Source organism: Tenrec ecaudatus, chromosome 13, assembly GCF_050624435.1.
Source record: "Tenrec ecaudatus isolate mTenEca1 chromosome 13, mTenEca1.hap1, whole genome shotgun sequence".
Lineage (NCBI taxonomy): Eukaryota > Metazoa > Chordata > Mammalia > Afrosoricida > Tenrecidae > Tenrec > Tenrec ecaudatus.
The window spans coordinates 43,148,997-43,168,832 of record NC_134542.1 but is presented as its reverse complement, the minus strand read 5'-3'; the positions used below and the strand labels follow the sequence as shown (position 1 = coordinate 43,168,832).

Below are 19,836 nucleotides of genomic sequence, written 5' to 3'. Positions count from 1 at the left end.
TGAGCTGCTCACAGCGACCTATAGGACCAGGTAGAACTGTCCCTCTGTGTGTGCGAGTCTGTCCCTCTTTACAAGCATAGAAAGACTCATCTTGTTCGTGGAGAGCAGCTGGTGGTTTCAAACTGCTGACCTTGGGGTTAGGAACCAACATGTAATCCACTATACCAGGAGGGCTCCTTATGGCTTGATTCCAAACCAAATGTGCCTAAATGCAACTCTGTGATCAGTGGATGGCTACAGATAAATTCTCTCAGTAACACACTTGCCTTAGTCTCATTATGGTACCTAAGTTTGCCAGGGATGGCATGGGTTTATGCCAGTTGGTATGCTAATAATGCTCAACAGGATGCTGGTAGATGATTGCATCTGTGGTTCTAACACTGCACCCCTCCCGGTGACCATGCCCGTTAGTGTCCTCTCATTCTGGCTCTGTGCCCATATGGCTTGCTTTGGCAATGTGAATGGTAGCTAAGGTGACACCAGCAGAGGCTTCAAAAGCACTGGTACAATAGGCCTTGGCTGCCTTACTCCCCTCCACTGGGCCGTGTGAACATACCCAGATTAACCTACTAGAGTTGGGGAGACAGTGGAGCAAAGTAAAATTACACTAGTTGACCTAACCGACACCCAGGTGACCCAGTAACCAGAAGAACTGCCTAGGAGGGCCACGCCTAAGTCTGCAAGCCATAGACCCATGAGTGAAGTATAAATATGCTCTCTCTTTTTTTAAGCTTCTGATTTTAACCTTTGGCGTGCCGAGCCTCACTGGGGGTAATAAGTCAGGGGTGTGCACACGCTGTGAAGGGTTTGTAAGCGGTACCTTCATCTCCATCAGCTCGGCTGTATTCGGAGGAGTGCTAAGAGCCTTTTCAGCGATCCTCTCGAATTCCTCACATAATCTGAAACACCAGATAAATCAACGTTATGTTTAGAATTTCTTTCTAAATAGATGTTGCAGGTCATGAATAAATGCAACGCTATGATTATTCAATGACTGAGTTGAACGTCAAGCCACTGGGGACTCAAAAAGCCCCTAGAGAGCAGAGTACAAGGGTTCCGTGTGGTTTCCAAGGCGGTAGCTCGTTGCAGGAGCATTTGCAGCCTCTTTCTCCCATGGAGCCACTGGAAGTGGGAGACGGGAATGTACACAACCATCGCCAACCCAGACCCAGCCTGGAGGCCTGTCACAGAGATTCCATTGAGAAAACAGGAAGGAAGTGGCTCCGAGGAGGAGGATAGCTCCACTTACAGGGACGGTGATCAGAGTATGCATGCTCAGAAGCTCTAGGTAACGTACACGTATGTCTACCCATTTGTGCTGTGGCCAGTAGAATGGATGAACTGACTCTGGGGACCAAAGGAGCAGTGGCAGTTACGGAAATCAGCCTAAAAAGTACAGACAATTCTTCCAGACGATCGCCTGTAAGGCAGGGAGGAGGGCATAGCTTGGTGATGACATTGGTTTGAAGTGTGGATTTGGGAGCAGGACGTTGCTATGGAGCATGATTGTACGCTTCAGAGGCAGAGGGAGCAGCAAACAAGAGGAATAAAACAGGAGGTCCAGAGCGGAGAACTGGAAGAGCCTAGTCTAGAGGGATGGGACACAATGGGCCCAAAAGGCTGGCAGTTCCAACCCACCAGGGGCTCCATGGAAGGAAGGTTGGTCATCTGCTTCCATAAAGATTACAGCCTTGGGAACACAATGATCGGCAGTTCTTGGAATTGACTCGGTGGGTCAGCATAAAAGACACACGGAAATTTCACTTTTCCTCCAGCCTTTCAGTGGAAAAGATGCTTCCAGCTAACAACACCATTCTAGATCCCGCATTCAACTACCTTCTCCTCTTTCAGCTCACCTTTGACCTCTCCTCCTTACAGCGTCTCTGGCAGCAGCACAAACCGTTCCTAGTTCGTGGAATAAGCCAGGTCTTTTCGATACCTTGCTGCCTTTTAAATGTCCTTTACTCCACCTGGAATTCCTGCACCCCTGTGCTCCCCCGGCAAGCCCCTGCTCATCCTTCCGAGTGAAAGCCACATGTCACTTTCTCCTTGCAGCCGTCCTTGATGGCTCACCTCCCTAAACTCGGCTCTGAGCGAGATGGAATCCTTCTTCCCATTCTCAGTCCTATCTCAGTGGCTCCTGCGACTTTTTAGTATAGTCCTTACTGCATCATGCTGCAATTTGATGACCTGCATATCGATTTTATATCCGACATTGCAAATTTTCTGAGCAGTTTACTCATATTTGGAGATCAAGTGCCTTGTCTTATACCTAATGTGCGGGAAGCTAAATAGAGCCTCCTGCAGGTTTCTCTGTTTCCTGAGAGGACACTGTCAGGTGATCAATTTGTTTCCCTTGATGCCATGACCATCAAAATGCATTCCGATGACTTGGTTCCCCCCTCCCCCCCACCCCCCATCCCTACCGCAGCACTGATACCAGGGGAGGTTCCTGGAGCCATGTCGGTGCCAGTTCTCAGACAACTCACTGTGTCTTGTCTTACATAAACACAATCTGTTTTAAACTGATATTAGTATCTTCGCATTTAGTCAGTTTACTTATTGTGAGTCAATTTCCCTAAAAATTTCAATGCCAGTTGACAAGTATTATAGATCCATTAGGTTAACAAATTGCTGTGTCCTTGAACAGTAATTATAGTAAGATGCAGCTCTGAATCTGTGGGTCTATAAGACTCTGAAAGCCCACTTGGGCACTGAGTATCTTAAATTCGATGACATCCACTTGACTTGTACAAAAGAAATGGAAACATATTTCAATACTATTATAAGCCAGACAACTGAAAAGGCGTATTCATGGTGAAAAAAAATCATTCTAAGAACTGCACAATAACACTGAAAGCCAAATGGCAATAAAAATTAGCATTGCTTTTTCTTAATCATTTGAGATATCGCTGTAATCCACCCCCTTCACTGAGGAACAGTGATTCTGTTTAGATTTCATCACTGTGATATAAATTTAATTATTAGTACCTAATAATTAAACACAAATGTAATGAAGTTTGTACAAATACCTTGTGTTTACTTCCTGATGATCTTTGAACATTTTAGCGATAAGTTTCCCACAAATAACATCTGCTCGCTTCACCAAAGCTCTTATTAATTCTTCACAGTGTATTTCAAACATTCCTAAGCGGATGGTCTGTAACATAAGCACGAAAGGTTAATTTTTTTTAACCATGGAAAGAAAGAAAAATGAATACAAGACTCCCCCAGGTTTTCTTCTCATGGTATTTGTTGACTCTTTCTGTGATCTAAGAAGATGGTGTTTTGTCTAAAACTATTACACAGGGAGGGTTTTCTGACTATGCCTTGATATTTTGTACCTATCTTATACAAATGTTCCTCTGAAGGGTTTGTCCCTCAGGCGTCCATGCTATTCCAAGACAGTGATGGACAGGCAGAGCCAGGAACACTTAGATTTGTCTGAAAAGATAGTGTGGGATTCAAGTGCTCTAGTCTCTCTGTGTAAAACAAAACAAAACAAAAAAATGTTCTTGACCCAAAAATGATTACAAATGGTGAAAAAGATGAAGAGTTGTACAAGTTTGATTACTGGTAATCCTCCTGAACAGAAGTACCCACATTTGGATAGACAAACACTAATGCGAGAAAAAAAAAAACGCCAACATTATATTCTTGGGATTCGTCCTTGGAAGATTACACAAAGTACTTAAAAGTTGGCATTATGGCACAAGAGTATCTGTTTCCTAAGGATAAGGAATGTGTCTGTTTTGTCCACCTCCTTATCTCCAGGCTTATGACAACACAGCCCAACTGTGAAAGCTGGAACCTGCCTGAGGCAGAAACCTCTCTGAGAAGGGAAATGCCAGCATTTCCTGTAATAGGGTGAGATAAATGTGGAAGGCCGCACCCCGTCAGGGGCCTGGGAAAGCAAGGCAGTCCCACTGAGTCCACTGTACTTTTCCCACCAGCTGTCCGTTCGTTGTACTGTGGTGGCTTGCATGTGACTACGCCACTGGACGCTGTGCCACTGGGGTCTCAAGCATAAGCAGGATCACACACTTGTTGGACATGACTCCACAGAGCTTCCAGACTAAATCGGAGTCGGGGGACGGTGAGAAAGGCCTGGTCGTGTACTTCCCGTATTTAGCCAATGAAAACCTCAAGGTAACAACAGACAGATGCCCAACTAACTCGTGTGCTTTGGACATGCCATTGGGAGGAAACAGCTGCTGGGGGAGAACATCGTGGTCCATGAAGGGGGGGGCAGCAAGAGGGACGGAGGCCCTAGGGGCGATGGAGTGACACGGTAACCGCTACGATGAACTTGACTGTGCCAGCATGGTGTGCTGTGTCAACTCGATGGCTGTCTGTTCTCAATCTACCACACTGTGTGGCACAGACCAGTCTCCATAAAGACTTTTCTCATGGATACCAATGGCCTGCTGCTTTTGATTGTATGCTCTAAAATCCACATGCCAGGAAGACTGGGAAGAGATCACTCTATAATAACAGATGTACGGGGCAGGGCCCATTACCTTTCTAGATGTATACTGTATTTCCTCCATCAGTTTTTGGTACTTGCGGATTTCGGCGATTATTTTCTCATAGCTCTGATTTTCGGCAAGGAACGCATCGACGTCTTGCTCAGCTTTCCTGGTGACCAAATGCTCGTACTTGTCATACAGTCTGAGGTGCTCAGTAGGGGCCACACTTTCGTGCTCAATCACTTTCTTAATCTTGTCTTTGTGTGCGTCTATAATTTCATTCAGAATTATCGGCTTCAAGGTGGTGCGCTTAGACTTACTTTCCTACACGGAGAGAGGAAAAACGATTTGTTACTCAGGCTTTTTGTATTTCTAATCTCAAATCTTTAGAAAAATGCTTTTGATAAATAGCAGGTCAGCTTTGGTCTAATTATATCCGTTTTGGGAATATCTAGGTTTCCTACACTTTCCTTCGTTTTCTTCAAGGCTACCTTGTTTGGTGTTGTTTGTTCTTCACCAAATTTTCTTCATGGATGAAAGAGTAGTAACTTGAACATATACACAGAATCAGACTTAGAATGCAAAAAGAGAAAGCCTCACATTCTATTTGGCCAACGGTGCATGCTAGTTTTATAAGGTAGCACTTACATTGTACAGTATTGACAAACACATGAAGGAACAACCCCCATGGCTGATCATCATCTTCTTTGATCGTTACCCTATTTTACCTCGAGCAGTGATCTATCTGGAACAAAAACTGTTTATTCAGTCATCGGCCTTCGCTCTTTTAGTCCATAAACTGGAGCCCACTAACATCACTTCTTGTAAAATTCACACTCTGCTCTCACAATGGGGAATCCCTGGTGGCACAGTGGTTAGGTGCTCAGCTGGGGATGAAAAGGTCCATGGTTCGAACCCACCAGCAGCTCTGTGGGGAAATGACATGCCCGTCTGCTGCTGTACGGAGTTAGTCACAGAAACCCTTTGGGGACATTCTACTTAGCCTTGTGTGGTCTGACTACAAGTTGGCATAGACCCCATGTCAATGGGTTGGATTTTTACGTGGGGGTGGGAGTGGTGGGGAGGTGGTGACACCTATGGTAGGAATAATGAGCAAGAATAAAGCAGACGGTATGAACTAAGCACAGAGCACCTATCCGTTTACCTCCTTCTCGTTTTAGCTAAGGGAAAAGGAAAGCCAATGGTGTAAACAGTGCCCTTGGCTGCTCACCTCAAGGTTGAAAGCTCACGTCTGCCCAGGGCACCTCAAAAGAGGCGGGGGGGGGGGGGGGGGAGAAGAAAAAGACTCACTGCCATCGAACTGATGCCATCTTATATCGACCTGATAGGGCAGAACAGAACTGCCCCTGTGCATTTCTGAGACTGCAACTGTTCACAGGAGCAGAGAGCCCCACCTCTCTCACAGAGAGATGATGGTTTTGAACTGCTGACCTTGCAGTGAACAGCCCAAATGCTTAACCACTACACTCCTAGGGCTCCAGGTACCCAAAACGCGCCTCTGAAAACTCTGAAGAGCACAGTTCTCCTCGGTTACAGAAGTTGTCCTGTGAGCAGGAACCAGCCCAACCACAAGGCCTGCCTGGTTTGTCATCTTGAACTAAGTTACTCTTGCAAATATGAGGGGGCTTCAAAAAGTTCCCAGGGGAAAAATCCAGTTTCTTGTCATTCTTTTTCCCCCCATGAACTTGGGATTCAGAATCAATCCAACAGCAATGGGTTTGCTTTTGGCTGGAGTTTCAGGCACCCTCAATTCTTAAAGCCATGGCCATTGACTTGCAGTGACCCTGAAGTCGGACTAGAACTGCCCCCGGGGGTTCCGAGACTGGAGCTCTTTGTGGAATCAAAAGCTCCCTCCTTGTAAGGCAGAGAGGCTGTGGTTTCAAGTCGCAGCCCTAAGACTAACCCCTCCAGTGAGTCCACATTGACCTGATGGCAGTGAGGTTGGATTTTTGGTTTGGGGATATACTGTTTAACTGTCACCCAGAACAAGAGATTTTTATGTGACAAACAAGAAACGTGTCTTTAACGGTACTCCTCTTCTGCATTCAAATTCATCAAATAGTTCTTTAGAAAGCTGGGAATTTGGTCAGTTATCTAGTATGAGTTGGGCCACGGTGCCCTCTAGTGGTTATTTTAGGAAATAAGCTGAGAACTGATGCTTCTTGGGCACTTCAGTGGCTCTCCAACAGTCAGCACCAGCCATAGTCTCTCAGCGCCACCGATGTGTGACATCGTCTTTTCTGCAGGAGAAGTCAGGATAAAACACTTGATATTGTGCACTCTGTGTAAGGTGAGCGTACTGGATCGCACACGAGGCTCGCTAATACTCATTTCAGATGCTTCTTGGATTTGTTAAATGCCTGTCTGATTGCCAAAGCCTATGGATCTATCTCCAGAAACAAAACAGAATACCTGGACTTCAGGCCTATCCTTTTGAAGTGAGTTCTAATCAGATCCTATCGAGAGCCAAGAGAAATGATCATTCCTATGAGAGATCTGTCCATTCAATCCTTCCGGGTTCCTAAATCTATCAATTGACATCGTAAGACGGCCTCTCAGCCCCTGGAAGATTTGCCTTCCATTTTCTAGGAAAAGTGCATTTCTAATTTCATTTCCCTTTCTCCTGAAGATGGATGGGAATTTCACTCCTGCAAGTGCCCTCAAAGATTGCAGAGACCAATTACAACGATCCTACGCACTGGTTTCCAAACCGGACTCGTTGCCAGGATGAGCTAGGCAAAGCCTGCTGGTCTTATTTCCGAGCAGCAGCTCTGTAAAGAGGTGTGTCTCAGGGGAGGTGTGGTGGAGGGAGGAGGGTATGTGGAAATGGTGGTGGCAGGGATCCCTGAAGTTTGCCAGAAGAGATCTTTTTCTCTCCTGGAACGGTAGGGAGTAACTTTTTCTGTCTTTCTTAAGGACAATTTGGCACATCTTGCCACAGCTTCCTCTTTAGTTTAACAAGCAGGGAGTGTAGAACCAGGGTGACTGACCATAAACATCACAGCAGCTTGGGTAGTTACAACTGTTACTGTTCTCCACGTAACAGTTTTGCTTCAAACTGGCCCATTCCACTTTGAATCCCTACTGAGAATGCGACTCTCCACCCCAGACATAAAGAATAAGAACCTACATGTTAGCAGGTTCTGTAAGAGTGACCCAGGGATCTTGTTAAAAATGTAGAATCCGATTCAGAATATCTGTGGTGGAACTTCTCAGCAGGGGTTCTAAAGGGAATGGACCAATTTGAAGTCTCATTCGTAATTCTTATTTTATTAAACTATTATGTTTGTCTAGTTCACAAACTGTCTCAGATCAGTCTTACTAAGAGACAGAGTCTGAGTAGAATAGAATTGGAAGTGACCAGAGAACAAGATAGAGTAAGTTTCTTGATACTTTCATTTATGAGATATACAAACACACACACACACACACACACACACACACAAACACACACACACACACACACAGCCTTGTTTCTCAGTGGAAACAAGGATTGACCCTGACTCATGGCGACCCTATAGGATAGAGTAGAATTGGCCCTGTAGGTTTCTCAGGCTGTCATTCTTTATGAGAATAGAAAGCTTTGTCTCTCTCCCATGGAGCGAGTGGCTGGTGGTTTTGAACCGTTGGTGCTACAATCTGCATCTCAGTAGAAAAAGTACGTGGGGAGAGGATCTTTTCCTTAAAAATTCATAACAACACGCCTGTTCTTATACAGGATGTATCCAATATCCAATTATCATACTACCAGTGTTGTCCATCCACCCAACCCTGTGACAATAATCTAGGTAAAAATGGTCCTTGGTCTGCAAGGGTCTCCTGGCACGAGAACAGACAAATCACAGAGAAACAAACTGAAACGCAAGGCTTCCCTTCATTGAAGTTCCTTCCTGATAAGCCTCAAGTAAGCAAGCGAAGACATCCAGACAAGCAAACCACCACGGACAGACAGACGCCAGCAAACAGGAAGAGGGGGTTCAAAAAGCTCATAGGAAAATCAGTTAAAAAGACAAACTTTTTGGAACATCCCCTCCCCCAGCCGCCACCACCCAATTGCATAACCGTCAGGAGAAAGATAAAGCTGCCTATTTCCGTAAAAATGCACAGTCTCAGAGATCCTATCTAGCTCTCAGTGAGGCAGCAGTGACCTGATGGCAGTGTTTGGTTTCTGATTTCTTCTAGAGTCAGAACTTGGAGATTAGCAGGCAGATATTGCAATTGGTGTACAAAGGCTAAAGATATTTAGTATTTGTATAAAGAACTAAAATGTAATGATTACATAACTAAACACAAGAGACAACCAAAAGCAAGCAGAAATATGTTTTAAAGAGCCTAATGGTTACAAAGCTGACTAGACTAGAGGACGCACGCTGGTACAGATAGGAACTGGAAACACAGGAAAGCCAGGGCGGATGATCCCTCAGGACCAGTGCTGAGAGTGGCGATACCGGGAGGGTGGAAAGAGGGAACTGATTACCAGGATCTCATATAACCTCCTCCCTGGGGGACAGACAACAGAAAAGTGGTAAAGGGAGACATCGGACAGTGTAAGATACGACAAAATAATAATTTTTAAATTATCAAGGGTTCATGAGGAACAGGGGAGTGGGGAAGGGAGGGGGGAAATGAGGAACTGATGCCAGGAGCTTACGTGGAGAGCAAATGTTTTGAGTATTATGAGGGTAATGAATGTAGAAATGTGCTTTATAATATTGATGTCTGTATGGATTATGCTCAGAGTTGTATGAGCCCCCAATAAAGTGATTTTTAAAGGGGGGAAAGGAGCCTAATGGAATTTATTTAAAATGAAAATATTTTTAATATTAAAAGAATTTTTAAAATTGGAAAACCAATGGAAAGAACAATTGAGGTGATTAGCCTCAAAGTGAAAATTTCCATATTAAGAGAAAAAAAGAAAGCCACATGTACAAGATTACTTGTAAGTTAACCTTGTTTATGCAAAGATATGAAAACACAAAATAAATGTTTATGAATGTACAGGTAATTTTATTTCATTGAAATCAAGAATGATATAATATTCAGGACAGTGACTCTCATGCCAGAGGGCTGGATCAGAAGGAGAGGGATATGAACCGAGAGGGAGTGTGGGGTAGGACTTAAAGGGATCTGCAATATTCCATTCCTTAAATCAGGGTATTGGTGCATTAATCTTACTACTATTCCGTAAACTTCACATACTAATTGCCTGTGCTATTTGTATGTGTCCACTATTCCTGACACATTTCTAAGAGAGAAAAGGAAGTCAAGACCTACAAGTACTATCACTGAACACAGACCTGCGTTTCTCCAGCGTTAGACCACAACCCTACTGCTACAATGTCACAGAGAAAAATCCACTGCCGCCAAGTTGATTCAGACTCACAGCAACCCTTGAGGGTAGAGACACCTTTTGGGTTTCTGAGGCTGCAAATCTTTACCAGAGCAGAAAGCCTCGTCTTTCTCCTATAGAGCTGCTGGTGTATTTGAACTGCCCACCTTCCAGTTAGCAGTCCAACACATAACCCACTATGCTACCAGACTTTCTTTAGTTCAGGATGTTGTTGTTAGGAGTCCTTGAGCTGATTCAGACTTATAGCGACTCAGTGCACAACAGAATGAAATACTGACCAGTCCTACACCCTGTCCACCATCATTGCTATATTTGAGCCCATGTTGCAGCCACTGTATCAATCCATCTCCTTGGAGCCCTTGATGGGTAGCTATGCTAAACTATTTGGACAAAAAGAAAAGACGGGATCATAGAATCTATGAGTTGAAATGATGGAGACAGGCACTCAGCATTTTTTAAAGCTGTATTTGGAGGGTAATCAATTGCATAGCATCATTTCAGTATAAACCCAAACTCACTGCCTTTGAGCCAATGCCGACTCATAGTGACCCTATAGGATACAGTAGAACTGCCCCTACAAATTTCTGAGATTGTAAGGCCATCTTTTTTCCCTTGGAGTATCCAGTGGCTTCAAACTGCTGACCCTGGGAATGACACCCGGCTGTGTAACCACTATTCCACCAGGGATCCTTTTACAGACTAGGAACTACAGAAAATACTTATTAATTGCTTCAAACCTAATCAAATTTTAATCCTTTCTCAGAAAGATTTCAGCTGAGTCCTATAGAAAAGCAGGTGGACAAATTCAGTATATCTTAAGAGAAGCAAATGAGAAATCGTACATAAAACACTTGTATATAAACCAAGGTTACTAGACATTTATATTCTTCAGAACAAAGGATTTGTCTATACCTCACAAAAGTTATTTGAAGTGAGTAACATGTAAAGTCAAGCAATCAGAAGATGTTCGTAGCTTACCCACTTGGAATACAATTTTGTCTCAACTCTTGGCACAAAGCTGACAGCCTTAAGCATAACATCATAAACATTTAGGAGGATATCTCTATAGTCATTAAACTCAGGTTCAAATTTAATGGTGTTATTATCAAGGATCAGCCTCATGATGAAACCTGGATGTTCAAAGGCTCTGACCGAATCCTAGAAAAACAAACAAACAAGTAAATAAGAACTGTGACAGACGCAGGAGGCCACCTGTCCCCGTGCTGATCCTTCCTTCTATGTCCTTGACAGGTACACCGAGCAGGAGCAAGACTGGGTTTCTGCTTAGATGGCCTTTCTGACCTGGGTGTGTCCTTCAAGGAAGATGATTTACTAGGCTGCTGTGGCCTTGCAAAGGGATTGGTTCATCTACTATGCAAATAGGGGATGTAAAACCCTCACCCCGGGGATTGGTCAACTATTATGCAAATCAGGTGGTGGGGCCCTCCAAGGAGATTTCTGCTTTGCTGTCCTTTGTGGTTGAGACTCACAGATATAGAAAGAGACCTCACTATCTGCAGGAAGCGCAGGGAGCAGAGCATGTTCTTTGGACCCAGGGTCCCTGCACTGAAAACCTCCTTGACTCAGGAGAGAGAGAAAACGGTAAGAGCGGTGATAATATGAGACGATGCAGGTCAGCATGAGGAGTAAGAACCAGGAGACCAGAGTGACGCAGCTGCAGGGTGCTTACCCTCCTGCAGAGTGATAAAGAGGTGAGCACCTTCGGGCTGTCTCCACAGGGCACTTCTCAGTGAAGCAAAGGAGCTGTGACACTTGCCTGAGCAGAGAAGAGGCCCGGGCAGAGGACCAATTGGGAGATGCCTGGGTTCTTTGGTTAGAAGTTGTCCTAATTAAAGAGCCACACCCTGTCTTCTGAGTTGTATCCAGTGACCACGTTGAGCCTGATCCTGAGTTCTTACTTTCTTAATAAGCCCCATAACCGAGAGTATTCTGTATGAGTTTCGTGTGACCTCCGTAAGGAATCATTAAACCCAACAGAGAGACAGAGTGCCACAGGGAGGAAGACTGCCAACAGATGGGTAAAAAATAAAAAGGTTTAGAGAGTAAAGGTATGAAGGGGTCCCCCTCCCCCCAAAAAACCAAACTGGAGTTTTGTTTTTGGAGCTATGTATTTAATTGTGTTTTTTTTTTTTAACAAAACAACCTTATCACCTGCAAGGTACTCTCCATTACATTCAATACATTTGCCAAATCTGTGATTCCATTTTTGGAAATATTCTTCACATTCATCTGTTTGAATGGACAGCACCTCCCTCATTTTTTTTCCTCACCTCTTCTAAGTCGTCAAATCACTGTCCTTTCATGTCCCTCTTCACTTGTGTAAACAGAAAGAAGTCACACACAGCAAGGTAAGATGAGTCAGGTGCATGAGGCAAGAGAAGCATGCTGTTTTTTGCCAAAAACTGGCACAATGAGATGGCTGCATGAGCAGGCGCATTGTCCTGGTGGCAAAGCTAGTCCCCCGTCTGCCACAAATCAGGCTTTTGTCGCACACTGTTAGGCAATCTTTTCAAACCTCTAGATAGAAAGCTTGATTAACAGTCTGACCTGGTGGAAAGAACTCCAAATCCACTAGGCCCCTCACATCAAAAAAACCCAAATGGGCCTCAGTTTTTTGTGGGGTGCCCCTCGTATGTCTGACCCCCGCCTTGTAGGAATGAGATTTGGGCTGACCATCCTCCCCTCTCATGGAGTTAGAGAACCTCGCACACAACTACTAATGTTCAGGGGGCTCTACCAAGAAGAACAAGAGGGTTTCCCAACCAGACCTGCTGGTGCCTGGTGTTTACTGGGCCTACCGATCGACTATAAGGTCAAGACCTCAGCTAAAGGAAGATGTTCAGGGCAGTGAGTTCTAGAATCATGCAAGACCACCAAGCAGAGAAAGAGAATACTTTAATGCCAAGGTCCTGCTTTGACGGTATCCAAGACTGCCTTCCGAGGCAGAAAAGGATCCTTGCGGGACTGTCCCCAGCTGCCATGGCCCAGACATCCCCGGTACGAGCACTGCCACTCCTTACTAATCTGCCCAAGGTGAGGATAAGGACACACGCCACCTAAATCAGCAGGTTGGTGCTGCACTCTTTCCCCCGATCAGCACAAGCCTAGAGGTCAAGTCTCTGCTCCTGCACTGGCCCGGGTACCCTGTCACCTTCCTCTCTGCAGCAGGCTGACGCGGACACCTGGGGGTGGCCATACTCACCGGGGGCTGGGCGATGAGGTCAGTGAAGTCTTGCATGGAGGCCAGGGCGAGCCCCTGCAGCTGGCTCGTCATGAGCGTGGCGGCACAGTTGAAAAAGGACTCCAATTTGGCACTGCTGTCGCCAGTTGGCAATTGCTTTTTTTTATTACCTTGGTAATAAATGTTCTGCACTTCCGGAAACCACCTTGAGAGAACAAAAGACTTTGAAAAGTTACTGCTTGCACGGAACGACTCCTCCTCCGGCCGCGTTAGCGGTCATTTCTGGACCTTCAAAGGTCTTCCCTGAGAGGGACAGGGACAGGTGACATTATCCGCTCCCCGAAGGTAAGTTCTAGCGGCGTTCGCTCCTCAGAGGAAAAGGGAGTTCAAATAATCGCCAACAGAAAGTGACTCCACGATGGGAGGTCGGGACAGAACCATCCACTTCACTCAGGGAACTAGGGGGCCAGCACGCTTTACAGAAATACAGAACCCCCGAGGGGCCGTCCCCAATCCCAACTACTACGTGGACACCTGGTCCTCCCCCAAGAAGAATTTATTTCAAAGGACAGCATTGCATCTGCAGCTCCGGGAGAGGGACATATATGATCAGAGCACATGGGAGCAAATGAAGGGGGAGGAGGAGAGAGTGGAGCATCTCCTGGACCACCAGGCTTTGAGGACAATGACCCCAATTAGAGCAGTCAGTCCACAGGGAGGACCACAAGGCAGACTATGAGAGATGATGCCCCTCACTGACCCATAGCCCTACAGGGGACAACAGTGTGGGAATTGCAGCTGATCTGATCCCACCACACAGAGACAAAACACTAAGGGGTGCAACAGAACAGCAACAGAATGGAGCGGTGAGGTCCCCAGGGAATGCTGAAGATGGACTTTGGGGCCAGGGCTTGGTGCCCCAACAGACTGGCCTAGAAAACACTGAAAGGCCAACAAACAGTCCTTGAACTAACTATAAGCTTTTCTTTCTTGTGGTGTTTTGTTTTGCTTTTGTCATTGGTTTGTTGTTGTTGTTGTTTTGTTGTATATTGTTGCTTCATTTGCTATGTCTTGTTTTTGTGCATGTTATTATCTCCACAGGTCTGTCTAAATAAGATAGGGTGGTTGAACAATCTGGAGTAGAAAACAATGGGACCAACGGTTCCGGGGGGACATGGGAGAGGGGGAAGTGGGAGGAAAGTAGTGATGTTAACAAACCCAGGGACAAGGGAACAACAAGTGATCCAAATCGGTAGTGAGGAGGGTGTGGGAGACCTGGTAGGGAATGATCAAGGGTAATGTAACCGAGAGGAATTACTGAAACCCAAATGAAGACTGAGCATGATAGTGGGACAAGAGGAAAGTCAAAAGAAATAGAGGAAAGAGCTAGGAGGCAAAGGGTATTTATAGAGGTCTAACTACAGGCATGTATATATGCAAATATATTTATATATGAGTATGTGCAAATAGATCTATGTGCACATATTCATAGGTTTAGTATTAAGGTAGCCGAAGGACATTGGGCCACCAATCAAGAACTCCCTCAATACAAGAATACTTTCTTCTATTAAATTGGCATTCTATGATGCTCACCTTCCCGACACAACCGCTGAAGACAAAGTGGGTGAATAAGTAAATGTGGTGAAGAAAGCTGATGGTGCCCAGCTATCAAAAGATATAGCATCCGGGGTCTTAAAGGCTTGAAGGTAAACAAGCAGCCATCTAGCTCCAAAGCAACAAAGCCCACATGAAAGAAGCACACCAGCCTGTGCGATCACAAGGTGTTGAATGGATCAGGTATCAGGCATCATCAGAAGAAAAAAATCTTACCATAGTGAATGAGGTAGAGAGTGTGGAGTGGAGACCCAAAGCCCATTTGTAGGCCACTGGACATCCCCTTGCAGAGGAGTCTCGGGGAGGAGACAAGCCAGATAGGGTGCGATGTAGCAACAATGAAAAATACAACTTTCCTCCAGTTCCTAAATGCTTCCCCCACCCCACCCCCCACTACCATGATCCCAATTCTACCTTGCAAGTCTGGCTAGACCAGAGGATGGACACTGGTACAGTTAGGAACCAGAAACACATGGAATCCAGGGCACATGATCCCTTCAGGACCAGTGGTGTGAGTGGCGATACTGGGAACGTAGAGGGAGGGTGGATTGGAAAGGGGGACCCAATTACAACAATCTATATGTGACCTCCTCCCTGGGGGGCAGATAATAGAAAAGTGGGTGAAGGGACACATCAAACAGAGCAAGATATGACAAAATAATAATTTATAAATTATCAAGGGCTCAGGAGGGAGGGGGAAGCGGGGAGGGAGGGGAAAAATGAGGACCTGATGCAAAGGGCTTAAGTGGAGAGCAAATTCTTTGAGAATGATGAGGGCAATGAATGTACAGATGTGCTTTACACAATTGATGTATGTATGGATTGTGATAAGAGTTGTATGAGCCCCTAATAAAATGATTATAAAAAAGAAAAATGACTGAGGTGGTGGTGATTGTGAGGTGCCATTGAGTGGGTTCCACCCACGGCGACTCTGTACAACAGAACAAAACACTGCCAGGTCCTGGGCCATCCTCACAATCATCCCTGTGCATGAGCACATTGTGGAAGCCACAGTGTCAATCCATCTCGTCAAAGACCTTCCTCTTTTTTCCTGACACCTCTACTTCACCAAGTATGTCCAAAGCACATAGGACCAAGTCTCACCATCCTTGCCTCTGAGGAGCACTTTGGCCATCCTCCCTCCAGAACAGATCGGTGTCTCCTTTTGAGGAATCCACAGTACTGTCAATATTCTTCTCCAGCACCACAATTCAATTGCATCACTGCATTTCCAGTCTCCCATATTCAATGTCCGATTTTTAGATGCATATGAGACAAGTAAAATTACCGTCGTCTGGGTCAAGGGCACCTTCATGTCCTCAAAGCCACATCCTTCCTTTGCAATACTCTTAAAGAGGTCGTGTGCAGGATGAAATCCTTGATAACGTCCATCTTTTCTCCATTCATCACGATGTTGCCTGATACGGGTCCAGTGAAGAGGATTCTGGTCTTCCTTACATTGAGCTGCTACACACACTGAAGACTGGCAGTCCTTGATCTGCATCAGCAAGTGCTTCAAGTCCCCCTCACATTCAGCAAGCAAGACTGTGTCATCTGCATACCACAGGTTCCTCCGATCCTAATACCACATGCTTCTTCACATAAGCCAGCTTCTCTGATGACTTACTCCACACACAGATGGAATACGTTTGGGGAAGGGACACGATCCTGTCGCACACCTTCCCTGCTCTTAAAGCAGGCAGTCCCCCCTTGTTCTCTTCTCATGACTGCCCCTTGACCCACGTACAAGCTCCGCAGGAAATCCCCATTCTTCTCAAGGTCATCTGCAGTTTGTTATGAGCCACACAGTCAAATGCCTTTGCACAGCCCGTGAAACACACGTAAACATCTCTCTGCTTTGAGCCAAGATCCACCTGACATCAGCAACATCATCCCTTGTTCCATGTACTCTTCCAAATTCAGCCTGAACTTCTGACAGCTCCCTGTGTCGATGTTACTGCTGCCACCATTATTGGATGAACTGCAGCAAAATTTTATGTGCATGTGATATCAATCATATTATTCTATAGTTTGAGCATTCTGTTGGGCCCCCTTCCTTTGGGGTGGGTACAGATATGGATCTCTTCCAGTCAGCTGGCCAAGTAGCTGTCTTCCAAATTTCCTGGCAAAGGTGAATAAGGGCTTCATCAGCTGCTTGAAACATTTCAATCGACATTCCATCACTTCCTGGAGCCTTGTTCATGGACAACGCTTTCAATGCAGCTTGAACTTCTTCCTTCTGCACCATGATTCTCGCTCATATGCTACTTCTGGAAATGGTGGAATACCAACTCATTTTTTGGGGTGCAGTGACTGTGTGTATTCTTTCTAAATTCTTTTGATACTTCTGGCATCATTCAATATTCTGCCCAGAGACTCTTTGAAGATCAAAACTCGAGATGAGTTTTTCTTGAGTTCTTTCCATTGAAGATACGCCGAGTGTGGTCTTCCTTTTGGTTTCCCAACTCCGGGTCTTCACGCATCTCATCATGGCCTTTGACTTAGCATTTTCTAGCTGCCCTTTGAAAATTTCTAGTTCTCTCTTTGACTTCATCATTTCTTCCATTTGCATTAGCTACTCTATGATGAAGAACAAGTTTCAGGGTCTCGTCTGACACCCACTTTGATCTTTTCTTTCATTGATGTCTTTTTAATGACCTTTTGCTTTCTTCATGGATGTTGTTCTTGATGTCTTTCCACAGCTCATCAGGGCTCTGTCATTAGTGTTCCATGTGCCAGTTTGTCATATTGTGGTGGCTTGTGTGTTGCTGTGAAGCCGGAAGCTATGTCACTGCATAACTGAGGTAGAAAAGACTAATTCATATATCTAACACACGCACACATGCACACACACACACACACATACAAGAAAACCAATTGCCATGGAATCCCTTCCCATCATGATCGACAATGTGTGCGGTGCAGAACTGTGCATGGGATTTTCAAAGTGATTGCCGAGAAGGAGCTGCTAAGCATTTCTTACCAATCTTATTCCAGGGTCACACCGCTGAAATCATAAAGAGAACTTCATCCTACTCCTCTCTCAAGTTCATTCTTTCCCTTGCCCTCCCTCCCCTCTTTGATGTTAACTTAGCACATCATTGGCTAAGATAAACAATCTGCAGGCGTCTTAAGAAAAAGTCCTGTCAAGTAATGTCACACAATGAATTTAGTATATTGATGAAGGAAAAAAGTAAAGGATAAATTCCATTTGAAACTTTGGCGATAACATATCTAAGTAACATTTAGAAAGTATAAGGCTCAGTCCAACATTGTATATTCACTGTTATCTTAAAATTTGGTCTAAATTTAGTGGTTTCTTCGTTACAGCTAGGTAATTCATGCTGGAGATATTTCACATAATACTTCAGAGCAAGCTTTCTAGCATATGCACTAATAATTATAAAATGTGGCTATTCCATTCTGAAGTGCCTGATCAAGGAGATGATTATCATGCATTAAGTGTAACCTCCCTATGAAACTTTAAACTTCCTTAAGAGAATATACTCCCGCCCCCCCCCCCACCAATCATTCTTTAACCTACTCTACATCCCCCATCCAAAAAGAAAATGGGAAAGGCCCAGTCCTTTACAAGCAGGCATTAATGGTAGGTGTTAAACAAACACAATCGGGAATGATTAGCAGGTAATTCTTCCAGAGCTGCTTGCACTTCTTGCAATTCCCCAGGCTCCCATCCCCAGAGCAGAGAGAGACCAGGCACTCATGAAAGGTCAGCATTGATTACAATTATTTTACTTTCTCTATCATCTATGCTGATCTGATTAGATAGCTCAGACCAAGACAGTTAAAGACAGTATGTGTGGCTCCCACACTGAAATTATGAAAAGCTGTTAAAATGTGATTTCTAAAAGCAGTTTAAATTCAGTATCTCTCCAATTCCATGTTAAAATGTATACATCCTTCCACCGGTAGCGCAGTGGTTAAGTGCTCAGTTGCTTTTTTTTCCCGAGAATCCCACCTAAGACAGCTGCTAACCAAAAGGTCAGCAGTTCAAACCCACCAGGTGCTCAGTGGAAGGGAAAACTAGTAATTACTGGGAAGATTACAGCCTAGACAGCCGTGTGGAGCAGGTCTAATCTGCCCCAAGAGTCAAAATGAATGCCACGGCGCACCACCACCAAGGGATGTCAAAGCTTTACATTTTAAGCAGAGTCTCTTTGGCAGATTCCATGTGTCTCATGACGATGGTCTGAAACGTGGACAGCTCTAGTGCGTCTTGGCGATTGTGAAAGTCTTCTATGTCCACGAGCCGCAATCGTCTGCAAGAGAGAAGACCAACAGTTTCAGAAGGAGACTATTTTTCTAGTTTTGCTAATGCTTCCCTTCTGATAAAAATTACATTCCTAGGTTTTGTCATTCAAACATTGTGTTCTATGAAGTGATGTTTTCAAGGAACACAGATATTATAAAGTTTAAAAATACACTACTCAACTCCACGGGAATGCATTCTGAAACTGCGCTGTGATGTGGGAGAGTGGCTAATTAGGAGGTGATGGGCGCTTCGGCTGTTCTTTGCGTTTAAGCTGGATGCATCGGAATAAGAAAAGAGGCAGGGATCGGTGCTCCCTAACCAAATATTGGATCTTAAGTATCTTGTCCCTGTGACCAATACTGACTCTGGATATTAGAAAGTCATGAACGGAGAGAGTTATTACACCTAATCAAGAATTATTTTTATCAAAATCTTTTTAATGTTTCTGGTTTTCATCCTTAAAAAAAAACAAAAAACAGCACTTCAAAGATCAGCTTTCAATCCAACCCATCCTCTGCTCACAGAGTGATGGATCCTCTACACCTAGTTTGACTCATTTAAGATTTTCTCGGATCCCTGTTGAAATGGCAGAAGCAGCAGAGGCAACAGAGGCCGCGCTTCACAGACCATAAGACAGAGCAGAGGAGCGATTCGGAGACCGTCAGGAATCACAGAGGTGCAGGTCCTCCCGAAAGAGGATGGCTTGTGAGACCCCATGAGACACGTCTACTCTGTCCTATAATGTCACCGTGAGGCAGAATTAACGCCATAGTAACTGGTTGGCACTTTTTTGGGTTTTGGTGTCAGTACTGAAAAGCAGTAACTCAAGTATTTCTACCTAGAAAGCATCCTTTCAGAATCTCTCTTTGTCTCTGTCTCGCTCTCTTTCTCTAACCCGTTCTCATAT

At 44.8% G+C, this 19,836-nt stretch overlaps 1 protein-coding gene across 1 annotated transcript in view; it reads right to left on the bottom strand.

Annotated features, from left to right (window-relative positions):
• DNAH7 (dynein axonemal heavy chain 7) overlaps positions 1 to 19,836 on the bottom strand; it is a 249,562-nt gene that overhangs the window by 203,383 nt on the left and 26,343 nt on the right. Inside the window, exons 10-15 of the mRNA XM_075528957.1 lie at positions 18,817 to 18,936; positions 13,064 to 13,247; positions 10,819 to 10,998; positions 4,521 to 4,793; positions 3,033 to 3,160; positions 821 to 899 (exon numbers count right to left, since the gene is read on the bottom strand). Of these exons, the coding sequence (XP_075385072.1) occupies positions 821 to 899; positions 3,033 to 3,160; positions 4,521 to 4,793; positions 10,819 to 10,998; positions 13,064 to 13,247; positions 18,817 to 18,936 (964 nt within the window). The remainder of the gene's footprint in view (positions 1 to 820; positions 900 to 3,032; positions 3,161 to 4,520; positions 4,794 to 10,818; positions 10,999 to 13,063; positions 13,248 to 18,816; positions 18,937 to 19,836) is intronic.